We start from the raw sequence: 21,407 nt of genomic DNA on the forward strand, positions 1-21,407 counted from the left end.
CCCGGTGACTATTGACTTTGACATGGATCCTCCGTACTGCCGTAGGGTGTTCGCCGCATTCGTCTTGCATTGTTTCTTTTCCCTTCCACGTATGCACATCCGGCGTTGCGTCTAGAGGTACAGGTGTTTAGATGTCCTTGAGTGTCGGCACATGGCGAAGGTGTCGCGTCTCTTCGCTGAGATCTGCACCACTCGGCTTTTCCCTAATTTCCACCCAGCAACATACAGGGTCGAAGGTTTCTAGATCGCAGGGGAGCACATGTTGCAGAGAGAGTTATTGGAACAATAGGCCGGACACCGAGGTCCCTCCCCCCCGACTTCTCACAACCTCTTCTAATCTTGAAAAGGCATACGACTCACGCCAGCTCTTGACCGCAAGTCAAGATAGAGAGATTGCTGACTTCGATACAGATTGAAGGTGCTTGAGAAGACCCCTGTCTTAGTCACATGTTTATAGGTAGATTCCAACCCGTCGGCCTTGCTCTCATTAGGAGGCGACACGACGGGCGCTGTAGTAGGAATGGATCAAAGCCTAGAATAGTAAATATCTCCGAACGCATCGCAAACGTGTGAGATGTCGGTTCCGGTACCCGATTCCTGGACAGTGATGTGCGTCTCTCGGGGACGAGGGAGGGCTCCTCGTCCACTTTTCGGCACCGATAACTGTCCTCCCAGCATCACCGCCTCATCTGAACAAGTTTCCCCTCTTCTTTTTCGGCGACACTGCGGGCCTGGGCCGCATCCAAATTCGGCTTGACGGGAAGGTGTTGCGCGCCCCTGAGTGGTGGTTTAATATACCCGCCCATGGCCTCATTTTATCCGTAAACACAGGGGTGAGTGACTTACACCATAATCGGCAGACGCAACGACACACTCCGTCTCGGCCCTAGTCTCCCGTCAACAGTTGCGCTATAAGATGGGAGACCTGTCTATGGATCTCGACGTCGCCTTTATCGAAGGGATGTCTTGCTGCTACGCCTCTCTCTCTCTCTCTCTCTCTCTCCTCTGTTTGCGTGGGAACCTGACTGCTAAGGCCGACTCACCCATCCTTCCAGCAACTGTGGTTTGTATACTTATTAGCCCTGCTTATATATACACAATTATATTGCTCGAACGAGAGATCCGACTAGCGAAGATGAAGGCCGCTGCAGCATTCGCTCTACTGGCAGCCGGCGCCCAAGCCGCTCCGCACTGTACGTCGTCCATGGTTTTTTTTTTCCCGTTCCCCTTATTCACACATCAGCACTCCCTCCGTAGATAGGGGGGGGGGGGTCTCTCAGCCCCAACTTAGCCGGATATGACCCTTTATACACGTATATCCATGTATCTACACGGATAGCTCTGCACTCCAACTAAGCTTTCTGTGTTTTTTTCTTCTTCTTCCTTGGGCTAACTCGTTCCTCTCAGACACCTTCCCGAAGCTCGCGGGCACGTCGGACTGGTCGTCGGTGCGCCAGACGGCCAACTTCCAGAGCAACGGGCCCGTGACCGACGTCACCTCGGAGGCGATCCGGTGCTACCAGCGCGCGCCCGGCGGCGCCCCCGACATCACCCCGGTCCAGGCCGGCGGCCAGATCACCTGGGTGGCCGCGCCCAGCATTTACCATCCCGGAGGGTACGTACATGTCTCCAGATTCCCCGATGGGAAAAGAAGCGGAAAAGTTGCCACACCCCTGCCGTCGAAAAGCCTGCTCCGGCCTGTAGGGGCAGGCGGAACAAGATGTCGATTCCTCCCGAGAACGCGAGAGAAGCTAACTATGCCGTCCTCCGCAGTACGTCGGGGACCAGCCTTCTCGTGGTTCGCGTCTCTCCTGTATAGGCGCGCGGTGCTAACGTAGCGATGCTGTCTCGTCTGCGGCGGCTCAGCCCTCTCCGCGTACATGGCCAAGGTGCCCGCCGGACAGACGGCTGCCGACTTCGACGGCAGCGGCCAGGTGTGGTTCAAGGTGTACCAGGACCTGCCCACGCTCTCGGGCGGCCAGTACAGCTGGCCTTCGAACGGTACGTGTCTGAGCCCCTCCCCTCCACACCGCCCGTTCTACCCCCCTGTATCTCTCCGTCTGTCCTCCTGTTCGATTTCACATACCTATGGATTCCCCCCCCTTTCTCCCGTAGCTTCCCTTTTTTGCGGTCGCGCGTACCGCGCACACATAGCACATACCCCACGAAGACGTCGAGGGAAAGAGACGCCGGGAGACAGGCCCTCGCTGACGCGGAGCGGCCGGGGAGCAGGCTTGGGGCAGATCAGCTTCGCGATCCCGCAGTGCCTGGCGGCGGGGGACTACCTGTTCCGGATCGAGCACGTGGCGCTGCACAGCGCGAGCGCGGCCGGCGGCGCGCAGTTCTACATCTCGTGCGCGCAGGTGCGCGTGGCCGGCGGGTCGGCCGGCGGCAGCGCCAAGACCCCGACCGACCTCGTCGCCTTCCCCGGCGCCTACAAGGCCACCGACCCCGGCCTCCTGATCAACATCTACAACAACGGCGGCAAGCAGTACCAGCCGGCCGGCCCGTCCGTCTTCCAGTGCTAGGCGCACGCGCGGGGGGGGGGCCTTTTGGTTTGGGGAGGGGAGACGCGGGACCGGGCCGGATACGGGGGGGTAAGGGGGACGGGGCGGCGGTCGCTGAGGAGGGGAAAAGGGGGGGGGGGGGCGAGAGCGAAGAGGTGTATGCGCGACACGGCGACGGGAGACGGGAGACGGGAGGCTAGCTAGCAGTGCCGAGTTGGGCTGAATACTGCTGCTGCTGCTGCTGCTATCTAGGCATCTTACTAGCATCGACGGGTTAGTTCAACCCTCCCCCTTCATCTCCCAACTCGGACGTGATATGCAAATTGGGGGTGCGGGCAATTTCATCCTCGCAGCCGGCCAGGGGGGGGGAGGCGCCGATTATGCGGTGATCTCTCGAAGGGGTGGTGTGTGTGGCATGGAGTCAATCACCCGTAGCAGGAGTCCGGACGTTACGGGGGGAGGGACCGGGGGGGTGGGTGGTGGACGAGTGGAGGGGAGGGATGGGATGGGATGAGATAGGATGGGATTGGGATGGGGTCTCTCGTCCGGGAGTCAGCGAGAATGGTCACCACGCAATTGCCAGGCGATCAGCTGGCGCCGACTTGATTCGTTCGTAGGATCCATCTCACACCCGGACCCGATTTCTGCACCCATCCGCTACCCTATCATTCGAGCGCGTAGTATCTCTTCTGTTCCTCCATCTTCTGCTCCTCCACCTTCTGCTTCCCCCATCTCTTACTCCTCCATCTCCTCGTCCTACTACTATTGCTATTGCTACCGCCGCCGCCGCCGCTCCTCCTCCTCGTTCACTACCTGCCCGCGCACCCTCCATGTCACGCTGAAAAGGGGGGGGGGAGGGGGGGGCCGCTTATGACTCGTCCGCCCCCTATTGGTTTCTCCCATCCTAGTCAGGCCCCCCCCACGTCCAAGCTGTCGCGCGTGCGCGGTAGGGTATACATACATACATATACGTATCCTCACGAGACCCGTCTAGACCCCATGATCACCGCGTCGAAGGTGGTGGTGGGGGGTTATGGAGATTCCTTCGTCATCTACGGGGGGGAAGTCGGCAAGAAGAAGTCCTCGGAGAGGGAAACACGTTTTTTTTTCAGTTCCCTGCCCGTTATCGCCTGCCCTCGCCTGCCTGCCGTGGCGCTTTTCACGCCCGGCTTTACGCATACATACATGCGCGAGTCAGCTTAGATTAGCTGAATAGGATTTTTGGGGGGTTAGGAGCCACAGGCGCACGGCTTACCGCTGTCCGCAGGACACGCTCCCGACGCCGATGGGGAGTGGCGTGGTATGTATCAGCGTGAGTAGATCTCTACTCTCTCCTCCATCTCGCTCTCAGCCTGTCTTCCCCCTCTTGCCTGCCCTCCTTCTCCCCTTCCGCCCTTCCAATCCGTCTATGGGGGCTCTCGTCTCCAACTGCGAGCCGTGAGTCATCCTGCCCTCCCCGAAAGGCTACTCGCTTGGGTGTGGATGTAAGCCTGATGTATGTGATTCATCAGGGAGCCCTGAGCGAGGCCCGCAAACTCGTCCGAGGGACCAGATACCGGAGCGGGAGAGTCAGGCCCGCAGGCCCGCAGCCTCACGTCACAAGGCAGGGATACCGTTTTGGGACCCCTTCGACGGATGGTGGGTGGGTGTATGCTTAGCCGGCTCCGGCACGGGAGCCTTCTCTCTCTCCCTTTCTCTCTTTCTCGGCCCCGTGAGGTTGGGCGCTTGACAGGTAGAAGGATTCGTGGTGAGAAGAGAGGCCGTGTCGACAGAACGAGATGGATGCTGAGACTATTCGATAGGCCCGCCCCCCAAGGGCCCAGACCTGCTTCCGAGGATGTCTCTCCTTCGTGAGACTGGAGGCCTCTAGTCAGGGCGGGTCCTCACCACGATATTTTATCTCGGCTGTCTCTAGACACCGCTCGGAAAACCCCGTGTCGAAGGGGCGCGGAATGGGGAGATATCCACGGCCCAGAAGAAGGTAGGCTACGTCAGGACTCAGGTTAACCTCGGGCAGAGGAGGGCCCGGCAAGCTCGTCGGGTTTGAAGGCTGGTGTGCTACACCCATTATCACGAACGTATCTTCCAGAGAAAAGTGAGCATGTGATAAACCATCCATCGAGGCTAAACCACAGGGGGCAGCGCCACAAGAGATACCCATCATATCAGTCCCGAGGGGGATTATCTAGCGTCTATAGCTCCCTTCTCGACCGTATTTCGGAAAGGCGGTGCCGACCAAGTTTCTAAGCATCCATCTCTGGGCCGAACCAAGTAGAGGTTCGTCGCCCAAAACAAACGGCATTCGAAAGTATGAGCATCTATTCCAGGTAAGAAGAATAGCGAGGAGGTAAGAGAGGAACAAACCCGTCGTCCCATTGATCGGGCTAAGAGAGCAGGAGTCGGATCGACGAGACACAGCGTAGCTGGGTGTATCGTGAGCAGACGCAACGCTAGATCTCCCCACGCGGACCCTCGAGAACCGAAATGACGACGCGTCCCCCATCCCGGCCACTCACGGCATGAAAAGGGGGGGGGGGGGGAGGCTCTTCCTCTCCCTCCCGTTCGGCACGGGCTGCCCTCAGCCCTGACTTCTCGTGCCGAGCAACGAAACCCCCCCTGAGCAGCACGCGCGCCCCGTAGGGCCAGCCCGCCTTGCCACCTCGTCCTGACTTCTCTCTCTTTCTCTCTCTCTCTCTAGACCGCCCTCCGCCCCCGCCCCCTTTTCCCGCCTCCCACCCTCGCGCCCTCCGTGCAGCGCGGCGCCCCCTCGCGCCCGCGGAAAAGCAGCGCGCGAGCTAACAGGACCACCGGGGCGTGCCCGTAAACGCCGTGGCGCGCGCCCCCCCCACCTTTTCTAGAAGGCGCCCACGATCGAGGGCGTGTGGGCGAGGCTGTTGTGGAGCCTCGGGCCGAGGAGGAGAAGGAAGGCGGCGTGCTTTTTTCCCCCCTTTTTTATTACGAGATTATTACGAAGCGAGAGGCGAGGGGCGAGGGGCGAGGGGCGAGGGGCGAGAAAGAAAAAAAAAAAGGAGAGGTTTTTTGATTGTGGTCAGATACCTAAATAGGGGAGTCGGTTGGTTATGCGACATCGATTTGACTCGTTCACGCAACCACGAGACACAACCAACCAAGTTGCTCGAGCGGCAGCGGCCGTTCGGCTGGGAGAGGGTTTGGTTTTTCCCTGAGTAGTACTCTGGGTGAAAATGAATGGGTAAATACATGCACACGAAATAATGGTAGTTAGGTAGATAACCAGCAATAACGGCCATACCAATAAACCAAAAAAAAAAAAACCCCCCCCGAAATACGAGCTACAGCCCGCGGCCGCTCGCTCTTCGAGTCGGGAGACCCTTGCGATTGGGCGCCTCCGCGCCTGCGACTCGGTAAGGAGGCGGTATCTAGATAGGTATTACGTAGCTAACAATATTCCTGTCCGTCTCCTTTTCTCCCGCGTTCACTTGCGCATGTTATATACATTCCCCACCTACTTTCGCTGCCCGCATATATATGAGCAAGTATAGATATATATATATATATATGCTCTTCTTTCCTTTTTCCACGCCCGTGTTTAGTTTTCTGAGACACGGACGAGCAACGGAAAAGCTTGACCGACATTCGCGGGCCAGCCAGCCAGCCTGGCTGGATGGGATGGGATGGGATGGCGGGCGGGCGGGCGAGCGAGCTGGCTCGAGCTGGGCCGGCCGCGCAACGCCGTGACACAGCAGCAGCGGCGGGGGGCGAGAGAGCAGAAGGATTGACAGCTTTGACGTTCCCGGTGGGCGCACAGGCGACTCTAGTCGACCCGGCTGCTGGGCCCTGCCTGGCCTGGCGCCGGCCTCCCGCTGAGGCTACCACCACCTACTACTACTACCACCGTTACTACTACTACTACCACTACTACTCGTACCACTATACTGCTACTACTACCACTACCGCATACATACCGCTTTAAGAGCCGCGCGCTCTCCCTCCCCCCTTATCCCCCTCTCTCCCTCTCTCTTGCTCGCAAGCGCGCCTTCGCCTGGAGCGCGGCCGGCCGCCTCCGCCGCCCGGCTAGGTTTGCGCGACTGGCTTACTCTTGGCTCCCGGCGGCGGGGGGGGGGGGGGGCGCGACGACGCCTCGCAGGTAGGTAGGTAGGTAGCGCGCGAGCGGCCGCAGGAGGGGAGGAGGCAAAAGACGGGCGAAGGGGCGAGGGTGAAGGGGGGGAAAGAAGAAAGAAAGAAAGAAAGAAAGAAGAAGGGGGTGCCAACGCAAGGGGCCGGGGCTTCGTCCACTGGTAATACGCAGCGCGCGTATGAGCGCGGTAAGAGACGTAAGACATACATACAGCAGAGGCGAGGCAATATTGTCCCTTGACGTTATCGTGTGGAGGTACGATGGGTATATCGGGCGGCACGAGGAGCAGTAGGAGGAGGAGGAGGAGGCGGCGGCGAAGTCGGATTCCGGAGTCCTCATCAATCAAACGAATCCAGAAGTGGAAAAAAAAAAGTATTTCGACTTCTATACTATACTCATAGATTGCGCGATCGTGGTGGGTTTCAATTTCCCCCCTGCCTTCGATTTTTCTTTTCTTTTTGCCATTTGGCTTCCTCGCCTCCGCCGCCTCTTCTGTTTCTTTGTCCCTTTTTCTTTTTTTTTTTTTTGCTGTGCTGTGCTTTGCTTTGCCCTGCCGCGCACGGCAACCCGACGAACGTCTCTCGGGATTTCCCCTTTCGGTGGGCGACGGATGGGGGAGATGCGAGCGACGAGAGAGCGAGAGAAAGCGAGAGGGAAGAGGGCGAGCGAGAGCCGGACTCGCCGGTGTGTGTGTGTGTGTGTGTGTGTGTGTGTGTGTGTGTGTGTGTGTGATCCTTCCCCCGCTGGCTGACCGCGGCTGAGGGAATATGGAAATGGAAATTCTGGAAAACTCGGGCTGGGGCTCGCGCCTATCGAGGGAGGAGAGAGAGAGAGAGAAAGAGGGGGAGAGGGAGCAGGGTTGGTTGGGGATAGCAGATGCGCCCATCTACAGAGACGCTCGGTATCCTCCGTCCAGATAGGTAGATAGCCATGTAAGGGGGGGGGAGGGGGTGGAGGCGGGGGTAGAGGAGGATGAGGAATTTGATTCTCTCACGACCGACCCGTCGGCGAGACCTTGCCGGCGTGACAACATGGACTCCATGCGGCACGGGAAGAGAGGCCCTCGCTGGAATCGCTAGTCATACCCGATGTCATCATGATAAAAAAGCGGCCAAGGCACACGTCTGCACTTACTCGGATATGGTCGAGAGAGGGGGCGGGAGGGGAGGGGGGCGACGCGCTGGACGAACGGATGGGACGGTGGCCGCCGGCTCTGGATGTACATACGGAATATTCATGTGAGGAGAGGGGAAATGCGAAGGGGAAAGGAAAAAAAAAAGACAAGGGAGGGAGATCAGCTACCCAGAACGTGCATATGTCAATCCGGACGGCCCAACGAAGCTAGGGAGAGAAGCGCGCGCCGCCAACAGGTAAGTGGCGGTGCGGGATAAGTCGGTCCGGTTGCGTGTTGTGTAGAGCCGACCACCTTGCGACCACCTACCACTTCTTCCTCTCGCCTCTCTCGCCTCACCGTACCTGGTTTCCTCCCGTCTCGGGCTCTGCCTCGTCTCTCGGCCTCGAGGAGCGGTGGGAGGTTGCGCCATCTGCCGCCGAGGACAAGCAGAGCGAGAGAGAGAGACTGGATCCGGTGATATAGGTGGGCATGTTCCGTTTGCCTCCCTCTACGGCACCTGTCTATAAGACGACACCGCTTCGCCCGTTCTATCCAATCACGACGGTATAGACGGCGGCAATAGTGACGACGATGCAAGCGTCGGTGACTCGCCTGCAGGAAGAAAGGGGGGCGGAGAGGGCCGGAGGTTCATAGGGAGCTGAGCTGGTCGAGGCGTGGCATTAGGTACACAAAGCGGATCTACGCTCGGATCTTGTAGTCTAGCATAGGTGCATTAAGTAGTCTACATTACGTACACACGCGGAGAGAACTCCGGCCGATGTTTGTTTTCCCATTGTGCGAAGAGGAGACTGGTTGACGGCGATGATTATCGATACCCGTACCACGTCGTATTTGTTGACATCGATGGCGTCTTTTCTGATGCCTTTGACGCCTGCTTGGCGTGTGTATCTTCGGCCAGATTGCCCCCCAACTACCCCTATATGCCCTCTCGATAGGAGGGATATAAAGGGTAGAAAGGGGAGGGAGCGCGCACGCGGGCGAGAGAAAGGGAGTAGATAGAGGGGGTTGTTCAGCTAACCCCCCTCCCCCCCCTTTCCCCCCCTTGTTAGCTGCTTGAGGATTTGATTATATCTGAGAGCAAGCTGTGGGTATAATAACATGTATATATGTCTGGGAAAAATCTTGACGGATAGGCAGGATGCGCAGCCCATTCGAGATGGGCTCGATGTCTGTGAAACTCGTCGTTGGGCTGCCTACCTACCTAGGGCTTAATAACTCAAGTTCCTGGCCTTCGAGACCTCTGGAGGGATCAGCGCTGCAGCGCTTGGCGGGCCGGGGGGCTCTTGGAGATCTGCTTGCCCCATCAATCCATTTGCTGATTCTGAACCCATTCTCGTCTACCATACATCGCGCATTACATGCGCACATACATATATATACACAGGTATATCGTGTATGTAGATGCATATATAATATATAAACATAAATACAGATACAAGGGCATAACCGAGCCATTTTCATATTCAAAAAAAAAAAAAGCAAAAGAGAGAGATATATATATAGATATATTATACACATATACAACGTATATATACATTCAATGTATACTTATATGTTTAGTTATATGTACGTTGCAATGTTATACAGCTTTACCTACTACCTGCCTAACGTATAGGCACGTCCCGAACATGGATGGCAAAGGGGGCGGGGGAGCATAATGCCTCCTCCCCCATGAATTTCCTATCCGGCCCGGACTGTAGAGTATAGCCCTAGTTTTCCGATCGGCCGATGTACCCAGGACGCAAAGCCCGTCCGCATTCTTTTTTTTTTCTTTCAGGGAATTACCAGCTGGCCATCCGTCCAATCGGTCGCTCGGGCGGGTACCTCACAACTTTTGGCGACGTAAACTTGTTGGCCCGAGAGTGCTGCTCCAGGACGGGTCTGAATTCTTGGGTTGCCCGATGCTTGGATGATGGCCGGATGGCGCTCGCAACGGAGTCCTTGTCAACACGGAGGCGCTGAACCACACATTTCAGGGAAAATTATTAGCGGGTTCATTCATGCTCCCGTTGGCTTGGCGCCTGTTCTTTCTGAAAGGGGTGGGGAGGTTTTTTCTTCCATTCTCAGCTGGATGCTGCCGTATGTAGGTACATTAAACTGACCAAGGTTAAGGTCGTTGTCAAACGGCGTAGGACCCTACGATCTATCCACCCATCCACACGTCCGTACACACGTCCGTACACACATACTTAATAGGTACTATATATACATTGCGTGCTTATAGTATGCTTAGGAAGAGGCTCCGAGCACGTAGTACTAGGAGTATATACGTATGGGTTGGCTTCCTTGATGATTGGGTGGGGGTGGGGAGGGGTGGGAATAGAAGGGTTGCGCGTGAACTTATAGAAGAACTACGGTCTAAGAGGCATGGGAAAATAGGCCAGTAATAAATGCCGCCGTGGACATCCCCGCTAGCCAACATAGGGCACTGACCGTTGCAGCTGAAACGTTAGGACAGGTTTCTCGCTCTGATGCTTCCGGGGATGCCTCGACTCGATGGGATCATGGAGGGTGCGAGGACACAGCTTTGGGTCGCGCTAAGTCAATAAACATGAACGTGGCTGGGCTAGAGCATGCAGAATCGGCCCAGGGCGCTGCGACTCGCTTGCCTGGCGCTTCGTCTAAGAGTCAGCAAAGCGAAAGGGTACCTAGGTAATGCCGCGTAACGGAGCTCGCGGTTGGGCGCCCCCCCCCCACACCGTCGTATTCGACAGGTAAACCGAATGGCTGCGATGAACGTCGAAGCAACAAACCTCAGCGGTGAGCGCGGTGAAGGTCAACCCACACGGTGGCGTGGGTACGTGTAGGTATGTAAACATATGTGTGTGCATACCCAGCCAGACCGAGATTTGCATTCCACCCGATCAGGGCGAGGGAGAGGGCCGGCCTGGACAACCGTATGTCTCTGTTATGGATCCTCGCTGATTGGCCTATGCTCGCGTATCAAGTACCGACTGGAGCTTGCTGTCGCGAGTCGCGCGTGGCTTGTCTAGTCGGCATGCGCCATTGGGCCTAGCTGTCGTCGAATTTGAGATCCTCATTTTGTTCGCTACCAAAGTGACGGGTGAGACTAACCAACTGCGCCTGTGGGGAACGAAATAATCGAATAGATAGATCCCAAGGTGATGTGACCGGGCGCACGGGCTCGGGGCAAAATTGATTGGTATTGGGGATCGATACATATGTGTGTAGCGGTAGTAGTCGTAATAGTAATAGTAGCAGCAGCAGCAGCGCTCAGTTACAAGCGGGACCGCGCTGCTTGGGATCTGAGATCTCTCCTCCCAACTTCGAGGGCTCGCCTGATCGAGCAACGGGTGCCTAGAGGGACGTCGTAGCTGACACGACGGTGTCGTATGAGAAACGTGCATGGACGGTGGCCGTGATAACCATGCCGATGACGACGATGACGATGATACCAATAGCGATACTAATAACAGTGATATTAAGCGGGCGGGGAAGACACGAGACTCGCGTCTTCCTTTGGGTTATGGACCGTACGTGCCCAGAGACGAAAGTGGTGGCGCCGATACGAGTCGCACCATGCTGGCGCCTGTATGCACGTAAAACTTATCAGCAGCCCTAGCTCATGGTTTGCTGGGACAAGGGCCTCTACGGTCTGAACCACAGGGTTGCCGGATTTGACGGCCAGAATTGGGAAGGTTGTATCGACTGCTTGGGGGGAGGGGGGATCTGTTCGTCTGATCGAGGATTCCGTGTAATAGGGATGCCGCTTTGACTCTGACCCAAGCAGAGGTGGTAAATGCGGAAATATGGCCGAGAACATCATAACCCAACCGAGGTAGGCTGGGGGGGCTGCGACGGAAACGTAGGATGAGCTGGTTTGGGTCGCTGAGAGAATCCATGGACGGAGACTGTTACGTAGTCTCGGATGAGACATTATTGAACTACCTATACCTAAGCATATAAGGTGATCCGATGCTCGACCATACTTGACAGGATTTATGTGCGGCTGCCCAGGCCAGATATGTACCTAGGGTATTAGAACCGTAAGATGCAGAGAGAGAGGGAGATTAGCAGGACGCGCATATACATAGAAAAACACATACACACACGTAAACACACAAAGACAGGGAGGAGAAGAGAGAGACAGAAGGAGATGGAAGTGCAGATAGAGACAGAGAATGAGGATGGAGAAGGAAGAGATAGAGAGAGAGATACGTATAGGTACCACATACACAGTAGTATACCTTGCGGGTCGAGGCCCTGGTCGTCCTATGTAGTTATCCCCCAGAAGCTTACTCCTCACTCTCTTGGGAGGGAGGGGGGGGGGGGGAGCTCGCATTCCCTTTGGATTGTCACACTGCGACTCTGCAAGCTTGGATGAGCTCACTAGGTCCTCTTGGCGAGTCTGGGGACAGGGCCGTGGCGGTGGCCAGGGTGCAAATCATCCACGTGAACGATGGCTGAGGTGGCTCTGCAGATGAGTGTGGGTGGGTGCGACGATACCAGAGAAGAAACCCTGGTTGTTGCATGCCTGATGAGCCAGGATTCGGGGGCATTGGGTGCTGCGACAACGTCAGAGACGACTCGAAAAGGAGCACCCAAGTACATAGTACGTTGATAGGAGCTCGCCGATTCCGACATGGTACATGATGTAGAACGGAAGGGGATAACGATGCCGCCTCCTATTATATCGGGTTCCTCATCCGCGGGTGCATCGCAATATCACATGCTTTGTAGGACTGTACAGGGTACACGTACCTAACTGACGACCAGCCCTAGGAGACGATGGCGGTGTGCAACAGAGTGGAGAGAGCAAGTATATAACCCAGCATATTTCTGGGCGACTAGGGAGAGGAGGAGGGGAAAGAGGAGAGGGGGAAGGGGGGGAGAGTAGGCAGAGGGGTAGGAGAATACATATTTGCTGTGGTGGGGAGGGAGGGGGGCCGCTGTCGTAGAGCATGTAGGTGAGGATGGCCTCAAAGCGGATGGCATGCATCAGCAGCCGTCGCTGTTAGTGATGACGATGACGATGATGATATATGACAGACGTCGCATGTCGTTGAATTATGGCTAGACCGTCGCGTCTAGGCATGAATGATCTGTCTTTAGCCTCGATCCAACTGCGAAGCATGGGAATTGGATTCAACGCTTGTTTTTAGTCTATCCCAGCGATTTGGGTCACCAAAGATCTGTCCATGCCCGGCGCCATAGACCAAGTCCTGACATATCATCTTAGCGGGAAATCTTTCTGGGGAACCATGCCCGGGGGGTTTTGGCACGACGTCGTTTACATAACCACAGGAACATGTCATCCGTCCACCGACTACAACAGCAACGAGGCTGGCAACGGTGTTTAGTAGGAACAATATATTATCATCATGAAATATCGTGGCGGGAAATAGAATGACTTGCGAGCGTGGAAATATCGCGCTCCACCCCCCGGTCGCACTGGGCCGACAAGTTACTGGTTCTCGCAGCGCCGGCAACCGCTATCGCTCGGGAGGAAGACATGCCACGGCGGCGGTCATACCGAAGTCGGGCCTGGAGTAATCAGCCCGAGGTAGAATTGGGACGGTGCTGCTGGCGGTAGTGATGACGATGGCGTTGGCGACGGTGATCGTGGGAGTGGAGAAGGGGGAGCGGGAGCAACAGCAGAGGGAGGAAGGGTAGTATGAAAGCGGCACCACTGGCTGATGGCGGTGCCGGAGTGGGCTTAGGAGGCCACCTATTGTAACTGCCTGCCGGGAAGTTGCTGGCCTCGCTCGCTCTGTGCGTCTTTCCTTCTCCCCCCCCGCCCCCGCTCTTTTCTGGTCTTCCAGCCCGCCGGCTCTTCCATGTATGAGAGGCAGGTATGTAATGTACCTCATTTGTGAGCACACCCGACATGTACACAGCCGGCCAGCCCAAGTAACCTAAACTCCGAATACCGATGTGCCGACGGAGGCGCTGTGACGGACCGTACCTGCAAGGCGGTAAACGAACCCCCGGGTATGTCGCGATTGTAGGCACGCGGTATACGACAGACACCCGGCTCCAGACACCCAGCCACAGACACCCAGCTCCAGACCCTACTCCATTAGGCACATATGTACCTACCTACCTCTATATAAGTGCCCCCTCTAATGTACCGACGTGTGCGTGTGTGTGTGTGTGACATGGAGAGTCATTGGCTAGTGCCCGTTGCTAGTATGAGCAGGTACCAGCGGCGTGGGAAGTCGCTTATGTGGCAATGTGAATATCCTAGCGTATAGCCTGCCTTAGCTGTTCCTGCCACGGAACCCCTGCCTCGTCGACGTCTGTCCGTGTGGATGGTATTTAGGGTAAGTCAGGTACTTACCTGTGTATGTAGGTACCTACGTGAGTAGGCAAGTAAGGGCATGTATATGTATGTCATGTATGTACATCAGCAGGTAGGTACATTCTGCTATCGTTTTTGCCTTTTCTCACGATGATTACTCATCCCGGGTCCAGCTTCAGCGGCTGTTCTGGGCAATTCTAGGAGCCTACGAGACATGCTTAGATCTCTATTATTAAGAGAGGCGTGTACCGACTAGCCCCATTTGCTGCAGCATGTTTTGGGGCGGAAAAGAGACGAACGGATCGAGGTATGAGACGAAATCATCTATCCACCTGAGAAAAACGCGCCTATCTACCACCTGGACATGGCTACGAACGTGGTGGCATCTCATACTGCATACTATACGTACGGTCCGGAGCCAGAGCCTACACAGGAGCAGGGGCCGAGCGCCTACGGCTCTACGCCATTGCCCGTAAATGCTATGTGGGGGAGGAGCAGGTATTCCGCATGCGGAGAACAACGAGTCGGGGGGTGTCATCGGCAATGCCATCTCAATGGTCGCCTACGAGAGAGACGAGGAGAGGAACGAATGTGGTCTCTCGCGATGGATAGGTGGGTGCCCGTACGTGACGCTGGCGGTGCCGCGAGTCAAGATCCATACCTGCTTCGTTGCCATCTCATCATCAGCCCACGGCCGTGTGGAGCATCGGCGCTTCTGTCGGGATTTGCGGGTGGTTTCTGCGCTCTCGCCTTCCACCCACCTCTAGGCGTCGCGGCCGAAAGGACCGTATAGAGGAATATGAGGAGGCGGAATAGGAGCTGGAGGAGCGGGAGGAGAAGAAAAAAAACCGCCGGAAAACAATTTTCGCCAGTCAGGTGGTCGGCCCACAATGGGGAAGGGTCGGCGTCTCCCAGGCGTAGAGAGGCACCCAGCCCATTTTTATGGATTCGCTGGGTCCCCGTCGATGCGCACAGTCGCCACGATGTTCGCACCCTCTTCCAGCCGAGTGGGATGGGAATACCGATCACCCCATGCAAAAGCGATATGGATAGGGATGGTAGTTGTCGTCGCGAAGGCGATAGGAGGGCTGAATCTCGAGACGGCGACTAAGCGAGGCGCGCGTCCGCATGGAGACGTCGTGTCAGGGGATATGGGGGAGGTCGAACCCCGTCGTCTCCGCGATGGATGTTGTCAGCCCAAAAGGTCCAGGTTCCAGAACGGTCGCCGATGCTCGACCTCGGCCAGTCCTCTGGCCAGGAAATTGGCACGGCCGCACCAGTTCGCCAGGGATTCTTCCCTGTGTACCTCAATATTGGGATACCTACTCCATGTACCTTAACGTCAGTACATCAATACATTACGTAGGCACGTACATACCTTGGGTTATCAGTGGTTCCCACCTCCAGGGCCTGCGGGTTGTCTTTCTGCCTGCCTGCCTTCCTACCTACATATGTACATGTACGTATGGACATACAGCATGTACCTATCGAATGTACCTACCTCCCAAGGCAGGTTGTAGGTATGTGTGATGTACCTAGGTACATTACGTACATTAGGGACCGAAATGCTGCAATGGAGACCTGCATCCCATCCTACCTACCTACATTACCAGGTATACATACATACATACCTGCGCTGTCCTTCCATGCGCCTTTCCATATTCTCCTATCCCTGCTATCGTCGTCAACATGGGTGGCTACCACAACTTGATGCCACGCGAGCCCATCAACAACGACATCATCTCCGGGATGCTTGCCAACCGATTGCGTCCGTTTGTATGCGTGTGTATGTTCCGTATTACCCTTCCACCAAGGTGGGACGGCCATCGCCTGCGAATTCGTCTTCGCGGCAAATATTGCGGTTCGACCACATGTGCCTGCGGCGGTCGATAGGCAAAAATTTGAGGGCGGCGATAGCCTCTCAGCGAATAGTTCACGACGGAGGGGCAAAATCGAGTGCTACGCACAAATGAGGTCGTGTGAGCACCCGAGCCTCGCCCGTCGTGCTGCCGAAGGTTATATATCTCGTCGTATCGTTCGGGAAATTCAAACCTGGAAATTAGGACCTCAGGTGCCTGTGTGCGAGTGTTCGCTGGCCGTGTCCGCCCTGCGAATCGGACATGGGGAGGAGACCAACCCCTCGGATCCGAGCTTGGGTGTTAGTATCTTCTGTGTATGTGTGTATGCCTGGCTGTCTCTCTGGCTGTACGAGAGATTCCTCCACTTGAAATTTTTTTTCTTCGCTTCACACTCTGATGATCCTCTTTACATACCCATAACTAAGCTTGGGGGGGGGGGGGTGGCTAGAAGCTCGACCTCGTACTGTGATCCCGGCGTCTGTCCGTATAACGTAGCCCGGAGTCGAGGTTCCTGATCAAACATAAGCTCATCTCTTCCACCGCGTTTATGGTACGCTCCACAGCTGACTCCAATTGCGTGGTACGTAGGTGTGTATCGTCGTAATGCTATCGACATGACGAAACCGTAGGTTGCCCTGGTCCCAGTTCCTGCAACAATGTTCTGCTAGAAAACAGAACCCTATTATGGCGACCGAGGCACACGGCGAAATCAATTTGCTTGTAACGTAGATGTACAGTATTTGTGGATATATTCGAAGCGCGTATCGCAGGGGGGCAGACACGAGTCAAGAATCATCGCACTCGAGAAGCGTGCGCCCAGGAGCAACTGGTGCGAGGGATCTTGCGGCATCGGCGTGGGCAGGACGGTAGGACGCTTGCATCCGGGCAGGCAATGGCAAAATGATAACTGAATGACCAAACTACTAGGTCATCCCACGTAAGAACCGGGAATGTATCCTGCACTCAGCTACTCAGTTATAAAGGAGGAGCCCGTCAAGCTGAAAAAAAAAAAAAAACACTTGTGATTTATCGAGGGTGATAGTGCGAACGAAGTATTAGCCGCCGTCTTTGGACCGTAAAGTAGGTCTCAGTATTATGAATAGAGATTTATAGCATCTTGCCTATCTAATTGGCCCGAGTCAAAGGCGTGTGTGATTACATAACCCGACATGGGGATAACAACCTGCGCACCCTGAAGGTTGGATCGATAACATCGGGCTGGCACGGGAAGCGCGCTAGGCCGGGATGGTGTTAGGCACCCAGCAACGGTATCCTGGACCCGAGAAGATGATAAGTTTACATAATGGTAGTACGATAGGGGGACGGGCAGAACGATCCACGTCTCGCCCCCAAGACTCATGACTCCTCCTGCTTGAGTCGAAAGAAGGAGAGAAAAAGACGTGTATGTGTGTGTGTGGTGTGTGTGTGGATACCGAAGCCGACAAGGAATCCGAATGAAGGTATATGGATATGTATACCTGTACATATGTATGTATGTAGGTATGCATGTATGCATGTTCGCGTCGACTTCTCGACTTCTTGGGAATGCAGGGATTCCTATGCGCATTGAAGATGGAACGGGGTGTGGGTCCCCCCCCCTCTCTTCTTCTCCTTTCCGTCAGTAGGTACCTCTGTATTTCTCTCAACGGAGAGAGCGCCAGCTACGACGCGCCGGGATACCTTCACCTTGCCCCATGCACCCACTCAAGTACATGGCAGGTGGCATACATTGACACCAATGATGGATGTATCTAGGTTAGGTACGTAGCTGAGGGACCCATCGCATACATCATACCTGCTCCGGGGTTTCGTGTACCCTCTGAGTACCTTACCCACACTAATCTCAGTAATCATTTCTTGCCTCAGTACTTCCAGGTAACATCCTGTGGACTGCTGTCGAGACGTGTCGGATACCAAGTAGGAGCCCGACTGTGTCCACTTTTCATAATGCTCCATACATCGACGTATAACTCACCCATGGTACTTGAGGTTTCCTTCTAGGCTGCAGAGATTATTGACTAATAAGTATGATCAGGGGTTGGAGACGCAGCTTGACTTTATCGGAAGAGCTGGGCCTTTTGGGTATGGAATTATCCCGCCTCCGCCATTCCCCCCTCCACCTCCGCTGACTTTCCGTGTCATGCAACCTGGTACACCGCTCAGCCTCTCCGTATGCGCTCAGCTTCATCTGAGACGTCCTCGTCCTCGCCTTGAAGTTCGATTCACTCTTGACTCTGCCATTTATTCTTATGAGGTTTGGGGGATCTGGGGCTTTTAGAACTAAAACAGTGCCGCGTTGCTTTCCCTCGGTGCCTGGACCCGACGTCGTCACCATCCTTGTTCGACAAATTGCAGTTTCACTCGAAAAGGGGGGGTCGGGGCCATCAGCGAGGAGTTCCGAAGGAAGACGGCGGGTCGAAAGACACGAAGAGGAGGCAAAGAGACGAGGGGGAGACAGGGAAGAGGGGGTTTAATATTCAGCTTTCTCACATCGAACAGGGAATCGGAAGCGGCCAAGTTTTTTTTTTTGTCGGGGGAGATATGTAGATAACGAGGAAGCATTGTGTAGGTATGTGGGCTTTGTCCGCTTCGATGCGGCGATTTGGCCTCGTGGATGGAACCGTACGGTTGGTGCTGTATTGACCACGACTACGCAGATTACATACAACCGCACTTTTTCTGGGCTTCCCCTCTCCGAGTAACTAGGGGAAGCTGGAGGGGGGAGAGAAGGGTTAGCTTTCGGAAGTGGAGCAGAAAATAGCAGCGGCAATTCCTGTTTTTATACATACAGATCCCGAAAATTTAGTGCGGAAATGAACATGGCTAAAAAACCCACAGAACCAAAGCAGGAGAAAAGGAAAAAAAGAACTGTTACCATCTATCTTGGGGTATACATACACTGTGTACTGTGTGTATACCGAGTATAATAAACACACGCATGGCTGTATACATATCCACAGACATGTGTATGTATAATTCGTGGCTAACTTTTGCTGCCTTCGCTCTATGTGGCACCGGCCGGTGATGTATTCCGTATCATCGTTCCCTCCCGGTGACCCGTATTATGTCGGTTTTTTTTTTTTTTTTTGCTGTCGTTTGCTTAGGCAAGCCCGGGAGCACCTCTGCTGGGTAGCCTCTCTGTGGCCTTTCTAGAATTGGGGCCGGGACCCATATCTTGGATACATCAGGTTAGGTACATATACACAAGTACCCGATCTCATTGTTACCTTACCTGGTGGTACCCACAGGTACCTAAAGCATACCTATGCGCAGATCAGAGGTGCGAAGTAGCCGGTACCTGGCCTCGCGAAATGCCTTGCCTGCCCGCCCGCCCGCCCGCGCTCTGTTGGGTTCGGTTCGGTACGTCAGACACCTGCCTACCTCATACCTGGCCGGGTCAAATGACATGGGAGATGGGAAAAGAGAGAGGCATAGAAAAAAGAAAGAAGCAAGACGGGACAGAAAGACAGACGGACAGATAGACAGACCAGATCCATCTCGCCGAATTTCCCATTCTTTCTTCCCCCCCCCCCCCCCCAACCTTTTCACCGTTACCAAACCAGCCATCTCGGCCGTCCATCCATTCCTATGCTGGCTCGGCAAATCACGTTTGTACACCCCAATTCCCCATCCCCATCTTCCCTCCCACGCGCAGTTCTGAAGCGCTGCAGCGTGGTGCCTCGGACGTGCATATAAAACTGGCCATTTCTATTTCCCATGCCCTCGGCACTAACCAGTCGCTAAGCCCAATCTAACCCTGCCTGAGGCCTGGACGCGAATCGTTCGAGTTGAGGCTAAACCGCTCTCTCTCCTGGCGTACCAGCTCGCCAATTCTGTCGTCACCGGGTCCTGGCCTCCTAGGCGTGACTGGGACTAGCCCGATCACACCTGGGCGAGGCGCTGCGTGCTACTCACACTGCGCACTACGAACTGCACGTCACTGCCTTAGACCGTCGATCGTGTGTGGTGTGTAAGTGAGCGAGCGTGTTAGGCGTGTCTGTGTGCGTGCTGTATGTGTGGTGGTGGGTTTTCCGACCTGGTTTCCGACCTGGCTTTGCCCGTCGCGCCGACTGCCTGACTAACTAACTCACGGGGGGGGAGGAGACTTGAGCGCGAACGGTGCTTGCCGCGGTTCTGCCACATTTGCTGGCGGCCGTGGGATTGGCGGTGCTTGCTTGCGTTGCTTGCTCCCACCGGACCGGTACTGCTCTCACTGGCTGCTGCCACTCCCTCCTCCCCGGTAGCAGGTAGTAGGCACACACCCACCCCGTGCCCACCCCGTGCCCACCCATCTCCCTGCCCACGTACCCACGTACCTACAGTACGTACCTGCTCGCGTACTCACCTAAGGTACGTAGAGGTACGTACGTACCCACGCGCACACACTTACATACACGCCTAATCACCTGGGGGGCGGACTCGACTACATCTATCTATCCATCCACCCAACCCATCCCTACCTCCACGCATCTTCGCACTGCTACCACCAACTCAGACCCGTGCACGCTGCCCTGCAGTACCTACGTACATACGTACACAACACACACAGAACGCTTGCTTTTACCAAACCAGCTTATCGACCTTTTTTTATTTATTTATTAAATCGGTTTATTGTATTTTGATTTCGATCTTTTTTTCTCTCTCTCTCTCTCTAACTCTCACGTCACCTTCCCTCACTTCGACGTTGGGAGAAAAATTGCAGACAAACAAAGGAGGAGGGAGATACGGAAAGGAGAGCAGCACGACCAAGGGAAGCGGAAGCGAGCCAGACACTGTACCTGAGCATTCGCGACGCTGAGCACCAGCCGGGCAGCGCATCGACGAACTTGCGTCCCGAAGACGACCACCGCGGTCATACATGGATTCCGAGCCCACACTTGGGCCTACTACACTCACGCACCACACATTGACGAATAAGACGGGCAATCCCACCGCTACCACCGCTACCGCTGCCACCACTGCTCGCCAAAGGGTCCAATTCACCCACGGCGACGGCCAGCACCAGCCAGCAGCAGCATCACCACCACCACCACCACCAACTACCACCGCTGCCATCCCAAGTCATCCGCGCCATCGCAACCGCCAGAACGCGAGTCTGCCAGTGAAGTCTAGTCTAGTCTAGTTAGAGCCCTAGCGTATCCAGCCTCAGGCGCTCCCCGGCAGGTCCCCATCTCTCTACCATTCCTAGCGGCTCGCGAGTTGGACAATCCGGAAAACCTAGCATCGAACCGGCCCAAACGCTCTGGAGGCCCCCTGTCGCCAATCGTGATCCTAGGCGTTTACCAGGTATCGGCTGGGTATCTGACAAGACGCGCTAAGTTTCGCAGTCTAGACAGCTTCGGGGATCGCTCTGCTGCTTAGCCCTCCCCATTTTACTTCCGACTATTTTAGTCAACCATCTTCCCCCCTCTCTACCCTTGGTTGGCCCTCGACTCCCGGCCACCCGCTTCTGCGCACGCGTTCTCACGCCGTACCAGGGGGACCCCTTCGCATTATCCTCCTCCTCCCTCCTCGCTCACCTCGCTCA

General features: G+C 55.6%; 3 protein-coding genes across 3 annotated transcripts; 1 reads left to right on the forward strand and 2 right to left on the reverse strand.

Annotated features, from left to right (window-relative positions):
• Positions 1-1,135: 1,135 nt before the first annotated feature.
• Positions 1,136-2,528, forward strand: GGS23DRAFT_604202 (glycoside hydrolase family 61 protein; the record flags this gene model as incomplete). Its single annotated transcript, XM_051519577.1, has 4 exons — positions 1,136-1,193; positions 1,408-1,619; positions 1,839-2,001; positions 2,233-2,528. The coding sequence occupies 4 exons, from the start codon at positions 1,136-1,138 to the stop codon at positions 2,526-2,528; spliced, it is 729 nt and encodes a 242-aa protein (XP_051373302.1).
• A 3,802-nt stretch (positions 2,529-6,330) lies between these two features.
• GGS23DRAFT_454795 (uncharacterized protein) lies at positions 6,331-7,557 on the reverse strand. Its single transcript, XM_051514046.1, has one exon. The coding sequence runs from the start codon at positions 7,508-7,510 to the stop codon at positions 6,437-6,439; it is 1,074 nt and encodes a 357-aa protein (XP_051373303.1). The 5' UTR covers positions 7,511-7,557; the 3' UTR covers positions 6,331-6,436.
• A 3,520-nt stretch (positions 7,558-11,077) lies between these two features.
• Positions 11,078-11,301, reverse strand: GGS23DRAFT_595314 (uncharacterized protein; the record flags this gene model as incomplete). The annotated part of the gene is made up of 2 exons (XM_051518292.1): positions 11,078-11,186; positions 11,258-11,301. 2 exons carry the CDS (start codon positions 11,299-11,301, stop codon positions 11,078-11,080), a joined length of 153 nt encoding a protein of 50 aa, XP_051373304.1.
• Between the last annotated feature and the right edge of the window lie 10,106 nt (positions 11,302-21,407).

Source organism: Durotheca rogersii (genome assembly GCF_024521655.1).
Source record: "Durotheca rogersii strain YMJ 92031201 chromosome Unknown GGS23scaffold_6, whole genome shotgun sequence".
Classification (NCBI taxonomy): Eukaryota; Fungi; Ascomycota; class Sordariomycetes; order Xylariales; family Xylariaceae; genus Durotheca; species Durotheca rogersii.

Bases quoted from the DNA above. Each gene is read 5' to 3' on its own strand.
- GGS23DRAFT_454795 (XM_051514046.1), bottom strand. From the start codon at position 7,510: ATGGGCGCATCTGCTATCCCCAACCAACCCTGCTCCCTCTCCCCCTCT.